Source organism: Pipistrellus hanaki, assembly GCF_964339955.1.
Source record: "Pipistrellus hanaki genome assembly, chromosome: 11".
In the NCBI taxonomy this organism is placed as follows: domain Eukaryota; kingdom Metazoa; phylum Chordata; class Mammalia; order Chiroptera; family Vespertilionidae; genus Pipistrellus; species Pipistrellus hanaki.
Genome location: NC_140513.1, coordinates 2,503,378 through 2,517,204, shown reverse-complemented (window position 1 = coordinate 2,517,204; position 13,827 = coordinate 2,503,378). Strand labels below are relative to the sequence as shown.

At 50.1% G+C, this 13,827-nt stretch overlaps 1 protein-coding gene across 10 annotated transcripts in view; it reads right to left on the bottom strand.

The window, feature by feature from the left end:
• RAPGEF1 (Rap guanine nucleotide exchange factor 1) overlaps positions 1-13,827 on the bottom strand; it is a 94,067-nt gene that overhangs the window by 37,795 nt on the left and 42,445 nt on the right. For 8 of the 10 annotated variants that reach the window (XM_084898638.1, XM_084898637.1, XM_084898635.1 and 5 more), the window contains exons 2-5: positions 11,996-12,135; positions 11,359-11,472; positions 6,899-7,077; positions 4,971-5,127 (exon numbers count right to left, since the gene is read on the bottom strand). In XM_084898638.1, coding sequence (XP_084754764.1) covers positions 4,971-5,127; positions 6,899-7,077; positions 11,359-11,472; positions 11,996-12,135 — 590 coding nt within the window. The remainder of the gene's footprint in view (positions 1-4,970; positions 5,128-6,898; positions 7,078-11,358; positions 11,473-11,995; positions 12,136-13,827) is intronic. The other 2 variants (XM_084898641.1, XM_084898636.1) reach the window with 1 other exon arrangement.

The following is a 13,827-nucleotide window of genomic DNA, read 5'->3' as shown; positions in this document are numbered from 1 at the left end:
CCTGCGTACTTGTAGCTGCTGACGTAGGAAAAATTCCACACATTCTTCACTGAATCATGAGCAATTATAATTAGAATGTCATCTTTCTGGAGAAGCAGCTGGATGAACTCAACTAACGAACGCTGGAAAAAGCATCACGGAGTGACAGGCAGACATGTGCGAGCACGCACCGCGTTCCAGACGACATGGCTGTGGAGGAGGCAGCGGCTCTGCGTTCCTCCCGTCGTTGGCCTGGGCAGGAGCGGAGTGAGGGGCAGCTTTCTTTTAAAATATGTTTTATTGATTTTTTACAGAGAGGAAGGGAGAGGGATAGAGAGCTGGAAACATCGATGAGAGAGAAACATTGATCAGCTGCCTCCTGCACACCTCCCACTGGGGGATGTGCCTGCAACCAAGGTACATGCCCTTGACTGGAATCGAACCTGGGACCCTTCAGTCCACAGGCTGACGCTCTGTCCACTGAGCCAAACTGGTCAGGGCCAGAATGATATTTTAACCACCTCAGTTCCTCAGACCAGAGGATGCCTGGCCACACTCACTGCTCTGATATCTGGTAAATAGAGGGAAGAATGAAGCACTGATCCTGGCTTTCCTGAGAACTGTGCCTCAGAATAACCACTCACTGACAAGGGGAAGTCTCTCTGTCACAGAAAGAGTGACAGAAAGAAGGAGGATGGCACCCCTTGGCACCCCCTAGTGAATTAATGGGCCCAGGCAATCACCACCAACAGCTATGCCTCTTAATGCAAGCCCACGGCATCACCTACGAAGCATTCTCCAATACAAAAAAACAACAACCAGGCTGATTCTCCATGTCCAGGTGGCAGCCCGGCTGGGTCCATCCCAACCTCCCAACTCCTTCAATTCTGAGTCTCTACCTCCGTAATGAGTCCCGCTCATTACTGGGGAATAAACTTTACTTTAAAACTCAAAAAAAACCAACAACAACCAAATCCGAGTCCGCCTCGGATTCACAGGAAACTCAAGGGGCAGAGACACACAGTAAACAATACTGAGCCGATGGAATCAGTTAAGTCCAGAATGTAGGGGGCTTTTAGGAGCAATAACACTTGCTAAAAACACTAGTAAGTTGCAAGGAGAAAACTACAGAGGAGAAACTACAGACATCCTATACAATAAAAGGACAATATGCAAATTGACCCCAAGGCCAGGAACGACCGGTCACTATGATGCACACTGACCACCAGGGCGCAGATGCTCAATGCAGGAGCTGCTCCCTGGTGGTCAGTGCGCTCCCACAGGGGGTGCTCCACTCGGCCACAGCCAGGCTGATGGCTGTGAGCTGTGAGTGCAGTGCTGGTGGCGGGAGCCTCTCCTGCCTCCTCAGCAGCACTGAAGTAGTTTGACTACAGATTAGGCCACAGTTGGACATCTCCCAAGGGCTCCTGGGCTTCCAGAGGGATGTCTGACTGCCAGCTTGGGCCTGCTCCTCGGGAAATTGAGCCTAACCCAGCAGGTGGACATCCCCCAGGGGTCACAGACTGTGAAAGGGTACAGGCCAGGCTGAGAGACCTCCACCTTGCTCCCCCGTACACAAATTTTCATGCACTGGGCCTCTAGTATATTATATGAATGAACTGTGGTATGGATTTCCCTTGGATCCTAAATTGAAAAACTGTTTAAAAGCAGCCAACTACACCCTGCAGGCCAAATCCAGTCCCGGCCTTGCTTTTTTGGAAGGCCCTCAAGGTAAGAATGCTTTATTAAAGAAAATTAAAATATAAAGCAAAAAACATTCAATGGAGACTATACGTATTCGTTCTTTCAGAAACACTCCTGGCACACAAAGTAAATCTGGTGCCCAAGCCCAATTTTGGGTAGTGACGGCAGGTATTCCAAAGCGCCCTCTCTGAGCTCCTCAGTATGAGGCTTTAAAAATAAATAATAATAATGCTGTGTGAATGGGGGGAGGGGGACGGGGACCAGGGAACGTCTCAGGTCTGTGAGGAGGACAGAGCAGAGCCCAGGCTGAGATCAGAAGAAAAGCTGACATGTGAATGGCAAAGTTAGAAGCACTGGGGTGCAGGTTTTGAAAGGACAATCTGGGGTGTGTGTCTGGCCTGGAGGAGCTGGGCCCCTCGGTCCTCGGTCCTCAGCTGGGCTGGGCCGCTGCCGACAACAGGACAGTGAAGGCCGTCCCATTCCTTCCGGGAGTCAGGGGTCTTAGTGCCCCTGTGGCCACAGGGAGAGCACCGCCTGGGGCAGATCAGATAGTGGCAGAGGTTTATCTTTTAACCTGAGATTTAAGAAATTACAGGCAAAGAGCCACAAACCCTTGTGAAGTTGGTAAATGGGAGCTGTTCCAGAAAGGAACATTTCTACAGTTACGAGTGCTTACCTGCCCTTTACTGGGCACCTCGCACTTACCAGGTACTTTATATACACTATCTCACCTAAACGCTCACCAGCTCTTCGGGATAAATATTTAAAAACCTATTTTAAACTCAGAGAGGTAACTTGCCCAAAGTTAAAGGGCCGAGTAACATTGATGGGGCGGTTAAATAATAAATGATACTCCCCATTCAGGGACAAAACAAAGTAATCCTGTTTGTTAAACACTTCAATCCTTTTTAAAAATTCTATTTAACAGCTGAGGAGTTACATGAGAGATGGTGAGTCAGGTTAGAGGAACGTGCCAGCATCTCTCCTCTCTGTGGGATGACCACATGCCCATGAATGTACTGTGCCCCTCTCAGCCACAGCGGCTGTCACATTGATTAGGACATGGGCTTATAAGGTGTCCTAAGCCTGAAGGGGACCTCGAGAGAGGCTGGCAGCCAGCTGACTTGGAGGTGGAGCATTTGAGTCCCTCAGCTGACCATGCTTCTCCCTCCTGTGGCGGCAGCTGAGGGCGATGGGGAGCGCACAGGGTCTGGGATCCAGCAGGCCTTGGGTGTGAATCTCGACCTCGCCACTGATGACTGGTCTGTCTGAGTCTCATTGTCCACACCCTTAAAGGGGCGATCGTGGTGCTTTGGAGAGCTGCTATAAGCACTGATGGGTAGTGAGTGTTAGCTCTGGCACAATTAGACCTCAGCCACAAATGCCAACACCACAGAGTCTTGATGGTCCTTGCCGTCTTTACTGACTCTAACTACAAAAAGCTTCCCACCACACAGGCCAATTCCTGCTCCTGCTTCAGGCTTTCAGTCTGCCTGCCTCTCCGGGGGAAGTGTCTGAGCATCCTGAGAAAGGAAGCTCACCTCTACACCCAGGTCACACCCGGGCCACTTCTTTCCAGCACCAGCCCTGGTTATGACGACAGGACGACAGTTATTGTTTGCTGTCCTCTCCCCCTGCGGACTGCAAGCTCTGTCAGGTCCGGGACTGTGAGTTTTGCTTGTCACTATATTCCAAGCTCTATCACACTACCAGGCACACAGGGAGTTCTTGATAAATGTTTCTTGAATAAATGAAACAAAACTGAATTTATATAGCACCTCACCTATAAAATATCTGTTCTGGTGCAAATATTTTTTTAATATATATTTTATTGATTTTTTAAAGAGAGGAAGGGAGAGGTATAGAGAGCCAGAAATATCGATGAGAGAGAAACATTGATCAGCTGCCTCCTGCACGCCCCCCCCCCCCCCCACACACACACACACACTGGGGATGTGCCGGCAACCAAGGTACATGCCCTTGACCAAAATTGAACCTGGGACCCTTCGGTCCACAGGCTGATGCTCTATCCACTGAGCCAAACCGGTTAGTGCCGTGGTTCCCAGCCCCCACAGCTCACACTGGAGCAGTGGGTGATGCTAAGCAATGCCTTCTTAACCTTCCTTCTGCAACATTTACCCTGACTCTACTCTCCAGAGCTTCTGGGGAACGTTAGCCAAGAGCAGCTCTCAGGAATCTGATGGCATGGCTGAGTGGGGAGAAATTAATTTTGACCTAAGGTAAGTACCTCAGCTATAATTTTGGATGGAAAGGTCTAGAAAGGAGGAGGACACACTTTTTTTTCAAGCCAAGAGTTCTGTTCAGGCATCTATCTTGCACCACATAATTAATAGTCAACAGCAGTTAAGGTCTGAGTGCTTAATATGTGACAGTAATGCCCTAAGAGCTTTGCTTGCAGTAACTAACGTAAACCCTCTTACCACACTGTGACCCATGGCATATCAGCAGATCTAGTTTACAGGTGAGTTAACCCGGTACAGAGGACTCGTGTCCACTGCTCACATTCACATACTAGTTAGTGGGGAACCTGGGCTCCAAACCTAGCCAGACCCCAGCTACTCCCCTTCCCACTGCGTTCGACGGTCTCCACCCACTGCTCACGGCCGAGTCCTCACCTCCAGGCCCTCCCCCTACATGCTGCCTTGCTCCTCATCCGAGGACGCATTTTTCCAACAATTCCATTCCCAGTGGCCTCTGTTCCCACCTTAACCAGAATCCAGAGTGTCCTAGGATGCTGTTTCTGACCTCCCTGGTTCTCAGTTTGAAAAAGCATATTAATAAATGTTTATTAATGACCTCAGTAGGTTCTCAGACCACATCATGGACTCCAAACACAGACTTTCATTTCCTATGCATCTCATCCTGCTTTTCTACACGGGATCCCAGGAGTGTTTAGGACATGAAAGGGAAGCGGCTGACATGCTGGGAGTCTTGCTAAAAATCAACGCAAACCCATCTGCACTGCGTTCTGTCTGGCTGGGAGGCATGCACAGCCAGAGCTTTCACAGAAAGCCTCGCTGAAGACTTAATCCAACGCTCGGGGAAGGCTGCTTGCTCTAGCAGCTTTTCCCACCATGGGGATGAGTAATCTAAAGGAGGATGAGCCATTGGTACATCACATGCTACCAGACACAGCACACCGACACCAGGGACGCCGGGAGACATTCCTCCGATACTGAGGTTTAGGGACAAGTGCTTCTGTGATGAACACCCAACAGGGAGGCTGTTCCAGGTCCCTGACCAGGACCGCCTGGCACCGGCCATACCTTCACTCCGTCCAGCACAGCCTTGATGACCCCCTTCACCGTCGTCACCATCTCTTTATCTTCGGAGTTCACACCTTCTAGCATCACTTGGTCTGACCAGCGAATGAGGTTGGCGAGACTTTGGTACACTCGGCTATAGCAGGACGAGAGGGCCGAGCTAGAAGGCAGAGAAGATTTTTTTAAAAAGAGGAAGAATCTAAAGCCTGAGATCTCTATAAGAAAGCCATTAGGACAGAGTCTGGCTGTCAGGGTACAACCCACACCTCCCTTGACGAACAAACTTTTCCTCCCTGAACCCATCTCTTTCAGTCAACGAAAACTTGGGGAGTGTTATCTTCTAGTCTGTTATATGTATTTTTCACTTCACAAGTATAACACATAAAGATTCCATTGCGATCATTAATATGCTTTTTCAAACTTTACAGCCTCCATGAGACTCTGACACTGTCCCTCAGGGAGTGCCGTTTCCCCCCCCCCCCCCCCCCCCCCCCCCCCCCGCTCATCACCAACGGGGCCAAAGTGCCACACTCGTCTTGTTGTCTTGTGTCCTGTTTGGAATCAGACTTAATTTCAGGTCAGGGGGGTTGCGAGGAGCACAGGCTTGTGGGATTTGAGCAGGCAGGGTCCTTTAAGGAAATGCCTTTAAACACCAAGTCCAAACAGATCTATAACTGACCAGAATCCCCCTGCACTACCCAGGCTGTGACGCAGAGGCATGCACTAGTGAAGAGTATTTCAAGAAAGACAAATCTGCCCGGCCCACGGGGCTCGGTGGTTGAGCTTTGACCTATGAACCAGGAAGTCACCGTTCAATTCCGGTCAGGGCACATGTATGGGTTGCGGGCTCGGACCCCAGTGAGGGGCGTGCAGGAGGCAGCCAATAGACGATTGCCTCTCATCATTGATGTTTCTCTCTCTCTCTCCCTCTCCCTTCCTCTCTAAAATCAATAAAAACATATATAAAAAAAAAAAAAAAAGACAAGTCTGAGGTGAGGAGACCTGTGGGGAACACCGTGAGGTCCCCCCACAGAAGCTCTGAATTGCTGGCTGCCTCAACGACTCTACAGTGGAGGCCAAACTGAAGAATTTCTACATCTCCCACATATTTTATATAAGTAAGGGTAATTTTCCCTGAGAAAACAGTGTTTGCTGTGCCTCCCAGAAAAGAAAACTGCACTTCCTGGCCCGGTTCTGGAGCAGCTCAGGAGAGACCGTCTCGGGGCCCACCCACGCTGTGCTGGGAGGACTGAGACCCAGACGCGCCTCTGAGCAGGGACCAGGGAGGAGAGCCACCGCAGGCAGCCACCGCCTCTCAAGAAGAGCCCCTGCTGGCCCTCCACTTACCACACATTTAACGCGGCTTTGCTCCCCCTGCTCAACGGCAAACACGGGTCAGGTGGCTGGCTAACCTCCCAGAGGAAAGCGCACTCCACAGGAAAGCATCGCCCACAGAAGCTGCTGGGCCCAGATTCCTCCCACCCCACCCCGCCCCTCACCGTCTGCGAGATCCTAGCTTGCCTCGGTTAAGTGTCTCGCTAAGCCATGCTCTAATGGCTCTACCTTTTGTGTCTCCTCTGAGCAGCTGAGGCTCTCCCAGGCTGGACGCTGACAGACTTAATGCCATAATGCACTACATTACCCTGGGGTGCCGGAGAGGCGGTCCAAATCCATGTGATTACTGCCAATGAGCTAATACAAAACGACCAGGCTGCCCGGCTGTCCCGTCCCTAGTGACGGCAGAGCTCCTCCTCCCTGTGCGGTCTCCTGAGAACAGCGACTCAGCCTTGGGAGAGCATCGAGCCACACCCGAGGGGCAGGGAGAAGGTGCCTTCCCCCGCCCCCAGAAGCCTTAGTGTGAAGCCCCCCAAACCAAGATGCCTCGAGGCCTCCACGGCTCAGGCACAGCCGAGGGCTTCAGAGCAACTCACCTTTGCTGGCTGTGAGGGTCGTTCTGCACCAGCGGGAGGATGGCCTCCAGCACCTTGCTGGCTGACCCGGGGAGCATCTCCAGCACCTTCTTGTCAATGGCCATTTTGTCCACAATGGTCTTAAAGTAGCGCAAGGCACTGACAACCTCCTTCTCCTTCTCTTCCGGCCAGCTCAGGTTCTGGAAGGAAATGTTAAGCATAAGGAAGGAGGAGAGAGATTAAAGGGAGCTATTTAATAAAAAGTAAAACAAAATTTCCTATAAGCTATCTCGAGATTGATGCAAACAGAAAAAGGCTTCTTGCTGCAGCAGCCAAGCCCATTAGGGTTCTAAGCACTGCGATCAGGATACAGAGGCTAGACGTGAGGGAAGAAGAGGGGGCTGGGACCAAGAGGGCTGTGGAGAGACTCCTGAATCCCCTTCCCGGAAGAGACTGCTGGCCTGAGGTCTCCTCCGCCACCGGAGACAGCACCACTGACCGCATGAAGGGCAGCGAGGACTCACTGGCTGACGCTATAGGATCGCAGAGAACAGACAGCTAAGTCCAGGGCACTTATCTACCCAGCAAATCTAATCACGACATCCAGGCCTTTCAAGGTCCTGGGCTGTGTAAGGCTGGTTGGAGGCATTGTGCTCACACCACACCCATTCTCCCTGAACGCCTCACAGATTCCTACATTCAACCCAGAGACGCAGTCCCTCTCAGAGAAGTGGCGGAGCTCTCCGAAGGCCTGGAGACCCGGGGTCAGAGGGGTGGAGCTCGTGGTGAAAATGTGAAAAAGCGGGAGCACACAGACATGACCCCATCGCTGCTGGAGAAAACAGGACGAGAAAACAGCCCTGAGCCTCCCCCTGGACTGCGGGTGCGCGCACACCCCTGTGATTCCTTTCTCTGACCAGCCCCAACGTATGTGACCCCGGGCCCAGCCGCCTGGCAGGGGAAGGAAAGTCAAGGGTGATCTACAAAGCAGACAAATCCCCAAACGGATTATCTACTCAAGTAGAACTGATGACACGTCAATGCAAATGAAGAGCGGCCTGTATGAGGAGACACATCTGTGGCCTCTGAGCTCCGGGGAAGACAGAAAAAAAAGCAACTGTGGGCAAGAGGGTTAATTTCTAGAAAAAGTTGATTTCAACAATAATCTGTAAACATGTAATTAAATAATATATACTAAAAAGTGATTATGACTCTGACTGCCTCTTTTCCTCTAAAATGATGGAGAATGTAATTTCAAATTAAAAAAAAATTCAATCGTGGAGGCACTTATTTAATGGGAATATCAACAGAAAAACACAAATGGGATCAAGAAGTAAATAGTGCCTTTAGTCAGACGGTTTTCAAAGGTCTGATTTCATATCTCTCAGTGGGTACTTCCCCAGGCATTCTGTGGACACGAAGACAGATTCTCCCTGGGGCGAGGGGAGCACCCCGAGTCCCATCACCTAGCCTCTCTGCCCTCTCTCCATGCCTCTTTCACTACCAACATGCCTGCTTAGGTACTGCCTCTTCCAGAGGCCGGGCACTGGCTTCCCTACCTCAGGACCAGAGCTTCCTGCTTCACCGCCCCCATCGGGGCGGAGGGACCCGGGTGTGAGGAATCGAGGAGCCCGGGGACACCCAATGTGCTGGGATCATGGCCGGCCGGCCTCGCTGCCTGACCACAGCACGGCCATCTCAGAGCAGGCTGGGGAGGAGCCAGCCACAATGAAATGTGCGGAGGAGGCGGGAGACACTGCAAGAGGTTTGCTGGGGAGAGTGGGCTGACCTGCAGCCAGGAACCATCCAAAAGGGGTGAGGCGCTCCAGAGCAAAAAGAACTTTCCCGTCCTTTGTAGGGAGATCAAATGAGCTCCAAAGAGCCAGCACCCTGGGCTCCTAATGAAGGAGTGACAACTTAAGACTCAGGTTTCCTCCATTAACTCCCCGCAAACTCCACTCCCAGAGGGAAGGCCTCTGAGCACTGGTTCCCCCAGCCCTGCAGCTATCAACTGGCTTCTGGCAAAAAGCAGTCAGTCCAGGAGTGCCAATGGGACTCTAGGTGACACTCCCTGCCAGCAGGACCCTGAGGCGTGGCTTTGCTGGAGCTGCCCTGCCCAGAGCCTCTGCAGTCCCTGCTATGGGGGATGGGCACCACCACTGCCCAACAAGCCTGGCACCTGCAGGAGGGCAGCGGTGCTGCGGAGCCACCAGCGGGCTCCGGGCTCCTGACCCGCACACGGGGAAGCATTCCTGCCCAGGGGATCAAACGAGGTTGGTGTGGGGACCAAATGAGAACACAGATGGAAGACATTTCATAACATTTAAGGGAAAAACAAATCTGATGGGGGAAAACTTGGGCCAGACTCCCAACTTTCTGTATATTAGGAATAATTAAAGCGCTCGCACATGGTTATGGTGAGAAGTAAACAAGACAGCACGTGAAATCACCCAGGACAGAGGCCGTCAGGCATCTGCAGATGAGTCTGAGTGTACGTATCGACCCCGAGCTGCAACTTGCCATGTATTTAAACAGGAAAGCCATGCATATAAACTGCAATAACAAGGCAATGTATATGGAAATAGTCCCTAAGCACTGAGAGCTAATAAGTAATAAATAAGTAATGTAGTAAATGACAGGCTTATTGGAAGATTTCTCTGGCGGCCTTCCAAGCTCACACACGGTAGTAGCTTCCCCAACACATCCAGTCCTGTCTTACACACACATTCGTACTGGCTCATGCAGGTGACCTGGGGCAGAGCACAGCAGTAACTCAGCCCTTCTTAAGGGCAGCCATCAAAAGCTGGGCAACATTCTTCCTTCAGGAAAGATCACAGCTCATCTCCCCGCTACCGAACAGGGTTTCCCGGCTGCGCTCCAGGGGCATCCTGAGGTGGGTGATCTTTGTCTGGGAGTGGGGGGCTGTGCATTGTGGGATGTTCATCAGCATCCCGGGCCTCTTCCCACCAGATCCTGTAGCTCCTGCTTCGCTTTCCTAGTTGTGACAACCAAACACGTCTCCAAACATTGCCCAATGTTCCCTGGAGTTTACAGGAAGCCCCGCTAAGTAAAGGGCGCTTTAGCGTGCAATCTCCTCCCCCCTCCCTCCCGCTTCCCGCTCCCCCGTGACCTCTCTTGGAATAAGGAAGAAAGGAGAGGGAATTCCAAGAACTGAGGGACTGAAACAGTGTCTTATCGGAGCTCAGTGGGAGAACACAGTTGTGAGTAAATCCTTCTGCCCTGTGCTGCCTGGACCAGGGTTAGACCACACTGACACTCTGCCTGGACTTCAGAAGAAACTCTGAGGCTGGAAGAGGCTGCTAAACAGAGTGTCAGAAGTAACTGCGGTGCAGACCAAATCTACTTCTTACTCTTCTTCAATCTGGAGTTTGGATCAATCTGGCAAACAATCAACATGTCACGCTTTCTCTTCAGTCTCCTGCTGCTGACAGATGGGGCAGGAAAAGGGGTTCTTCAACAAAAGACTTAGATTTAAGTCCTTTATTTCTTCCTCTTTTAACTAGGATTTTAAGGTATTTTGCTGAACATCAAAACAAAAGTAGGTGCACTGGCAAATTCAACAATGACGTGTTTATATGGCAGGGCGGGGCTTTGCCAGTGGCGCTGCACTGGCGATGGCTGTGACCACAGCTCTATAAACGAGGCTCTGGGTAATCATGGAGGATTAGGGACCTATTTGTCCACAAGGCTCGTTTTTTAGTTCCTATTGCTAAACTTAAATTGTTTTATGTTTAGTTATGTGTGGGTGAACATTTAGATTTGGGAGATATTAAAAAATAAACTCTGGCTTCCATAAACAGGAAATGTGGCACCGCGAGTTTCGTGATGTCAGACAACCTTGTTCAAATCGCAGCTTCACCACCCTCCCTGTGCGCCTCCTGCCAAACGTGTGATATCGCTACAGCCTCAGTTTCCTTTTCTGCAAAGTGAGTCTCCACCTCCCCGGGTTGTTATGAGGGTTAAGCGGGAGAACGAGTAGGAAGCACTCTGCATGGGGCTAAGGCAAGGCTGACAAATGTCTGGCCCGAAGCGGCCCTGGCTCTGAGAGCGCTTGGGTCTGAGGGTACCTCACCAGCCTGACGGCACATTCACCTAAGACACCCTTCCCTTCCTTCGAGATTCAGATCATCTTAGCAACCCAAGGAAGAAACAGCTGAGCTCCACAGGTAGATCACTCACTTCCTCCAGAACCCGCCGGGCCCAAGCAGCACCCCCAAACCAACCCCAGAGGCTCCCCGAGCTATCGCCATGGAAGTCCGCACTCTCTCCAAAGACCAGGGGGCTTGGATAAACTTACTTTTACCCAAGCTCCCTTGGACTGTTTTCTGAACAATGAGGCCCACAGTTGCCACCCAACTGAACACAGTGATACTGCAATAGTTGTTTCCATCCCCAGACCACGGGCCAGGATTCTGCAGTAGAAGGCAAGGCAAACCCAATGTTCTTAGCATCGCACTGACCTTCTGCCTTTGAGACCTGGAAGCCACAGCACTGGTGGACATAAATTCTACTGCCTGCTGCTCCAGATCCAAGGGGAGAGGGTAGCCCTCTGGCAGAAATCTGTCTGTTGCCTCCTGGAAGAGAGGAAACCTGGATTCCTACAGAGCTTGAAATGGCCGTTTTAGGCTGAGGAAGGGGTTGTGAGATCAACAGCTACATCAACACATCTGCTGTCTGCCCTGCAGAGGTGACTAGTGCCTGAGGACACCTTTGATTTCAAGGATTTTACATGTCTCAGAGCATGGATGTCCTGGACATCACCAACGTCCCCAAGTGCGTGCCCACGCCTGGGACTCTCTAGGGCAGGGAGGCAGCACCTTGGATGTGAACATGACGTGCTGAGCTGTTTTCAGTGCCCAGAGGATGGCACACTTGGAAAAGGAGAACTGTTCTAGCCAGCTGAGCTTGACTCTCATTAACATGAGAAACACTCACCACCCTACAGGCTCACATGTCACAAGAACACGGGCGGCCCCGCCTGCACATGGAATACTACGGAGCGGGTGTCTGTACTGAGAGCTCCATCCCCAGGGAACGGATGTGCAGGAAGCACACACTCACTGCTCGAAGCAGGAGCGGTGCCGAGAGGCAGCTTACTTTGCTCACAGGCTTCTCCCGAGTCTTCACAGACACGTCAGCCGGCTTTCCCTTCTTGGACGGCGTTCTCTTGATCTTGGGCGAGTGGAATTTGTCCATCAGCTTCATGGTGAAGGAGGAGAGATGAGAACGCTGGGAGTCTGGAAACAAAGAGGGTGCCGACTGTTAGAGGCAGGTGGGAACTTTACGCACCTTTCGTGGACATGAGCATCGTCTCACCGCGAACCTTTCCCCAGCAGTTCAGAGCTACAAAGGAGAGGAAATAGGGACTCCTTAAGGCATTTCTGATAACATGTTTCGAGATTTGCAATTTTCGTCTCTAGGGTAGGATGTTTAGATCTGTGGGAGTCAAAGTCAGTCGAAATAAGTAGGGAAAAAGAATTGGCAAATATTCCCAAGTGTCCTTATGGAGTCGGTACGATGATCTAACCAAAGTCTGAGCGAGCTGGCCAAGGAGAATGAACACCAAAGCAGACTCACAAAAATACAGGATGCGTGAACTAGAGAGAAAGGACTTTCGAATCAACCTCTCCCCTCACCCTTTGGTTCAGAAGCTGCAACAAGTGACAGGGACAAGGCCTCAGAGTTGGCAGTGAGGCTGAAATAGAAGTTAGGTGTTCACAACCCTCTGGGACATAGTGAAAGCCTGGAGGGGTTCTTCCTGAGAGCAGGAACAAGACTGGGGTGTCCGTCCTTCCCACTCCTATTGGCTGTTGTACTCCACTATCTCAGTAAAAGCCATCCAGATTGGGGAGGAAGATATAAGACTATCTCTATTTGTAGATGATGTGATCTTGTATGTGGAAGATCCCAAGCAAGCCACTAAAAAATGATTAGTACTAAGATATAAATTCAGTAAGGTCATGGGATATAAGATCAATATACAAAAATCAAATTCATTTCTATACAGTAGCAATGAATATTCCAAAATGAAATTTTAAAAAGCTTCCACTTACAATATCATCAAAAAGAATGAAATACTTAGGCATAAATTTAACATAACACAAGACTTATACACTGAAAACTACTAAACATTGTTGAAAAACATTAGAGACAATCTAAATAATAAAGGAAAGACAGCCCATGTTCATAAACCAAAATACTTAATATGGTTAAAATGCCAAACACCGCAAATTAACCTACAGATTCAATGTAATCCTTATTAGAAACCCAGCTGGCTATTTTTGGGGGGAGGGGAAGGTAGGGGACAGAAATTGACAATCTAATCCTAATTTTAATATGGAAATACAGGGGTCTCAGAACAGTCAAAACAATCTGGGAAAAGAAGAATAAAGTTAGAGGATTCACACTTCCTGATGTTAATACTTTCTACTACGAAGTTAGAGAAATGAAGATAGCATGGTACTTTCATGAGCAGAGGCATATATAACATCAGAAAGAATTGAGAATGCAGAAATAATCTCATGTGTCTATGGCCAATTGATTATTTATAAGGATGTCAACACCACACAATAAGGGAATTAATATTCTTTTAACAAATGGTGGTAGGACAACTGGATATTCACATACAAAAGAATGAATTTGGGCCCTTCATACCGTACACAAAAGTGAACTCAAAATTAGAACTAAAGACTAAGTTAAGATTTAAAACTATAAACTCTTAGAAGAAAACATAGGGATTCAAAGGAAGTACACTGAGGCGGTGTGATTTCTCCAGCTCCCCTCTGCCCTGTTTTTCTCCTCCCCCCCCCCCCCCCTCGCCCAAGCAGGGTGGGGCCTCTATACAGTTTATACCACTTCCTTCTTTACACTTCAAAATGAGGTGACTGGTCTAATCTCTCATGCGCTGGTTAAAGGGGTCAGCTTTGTAG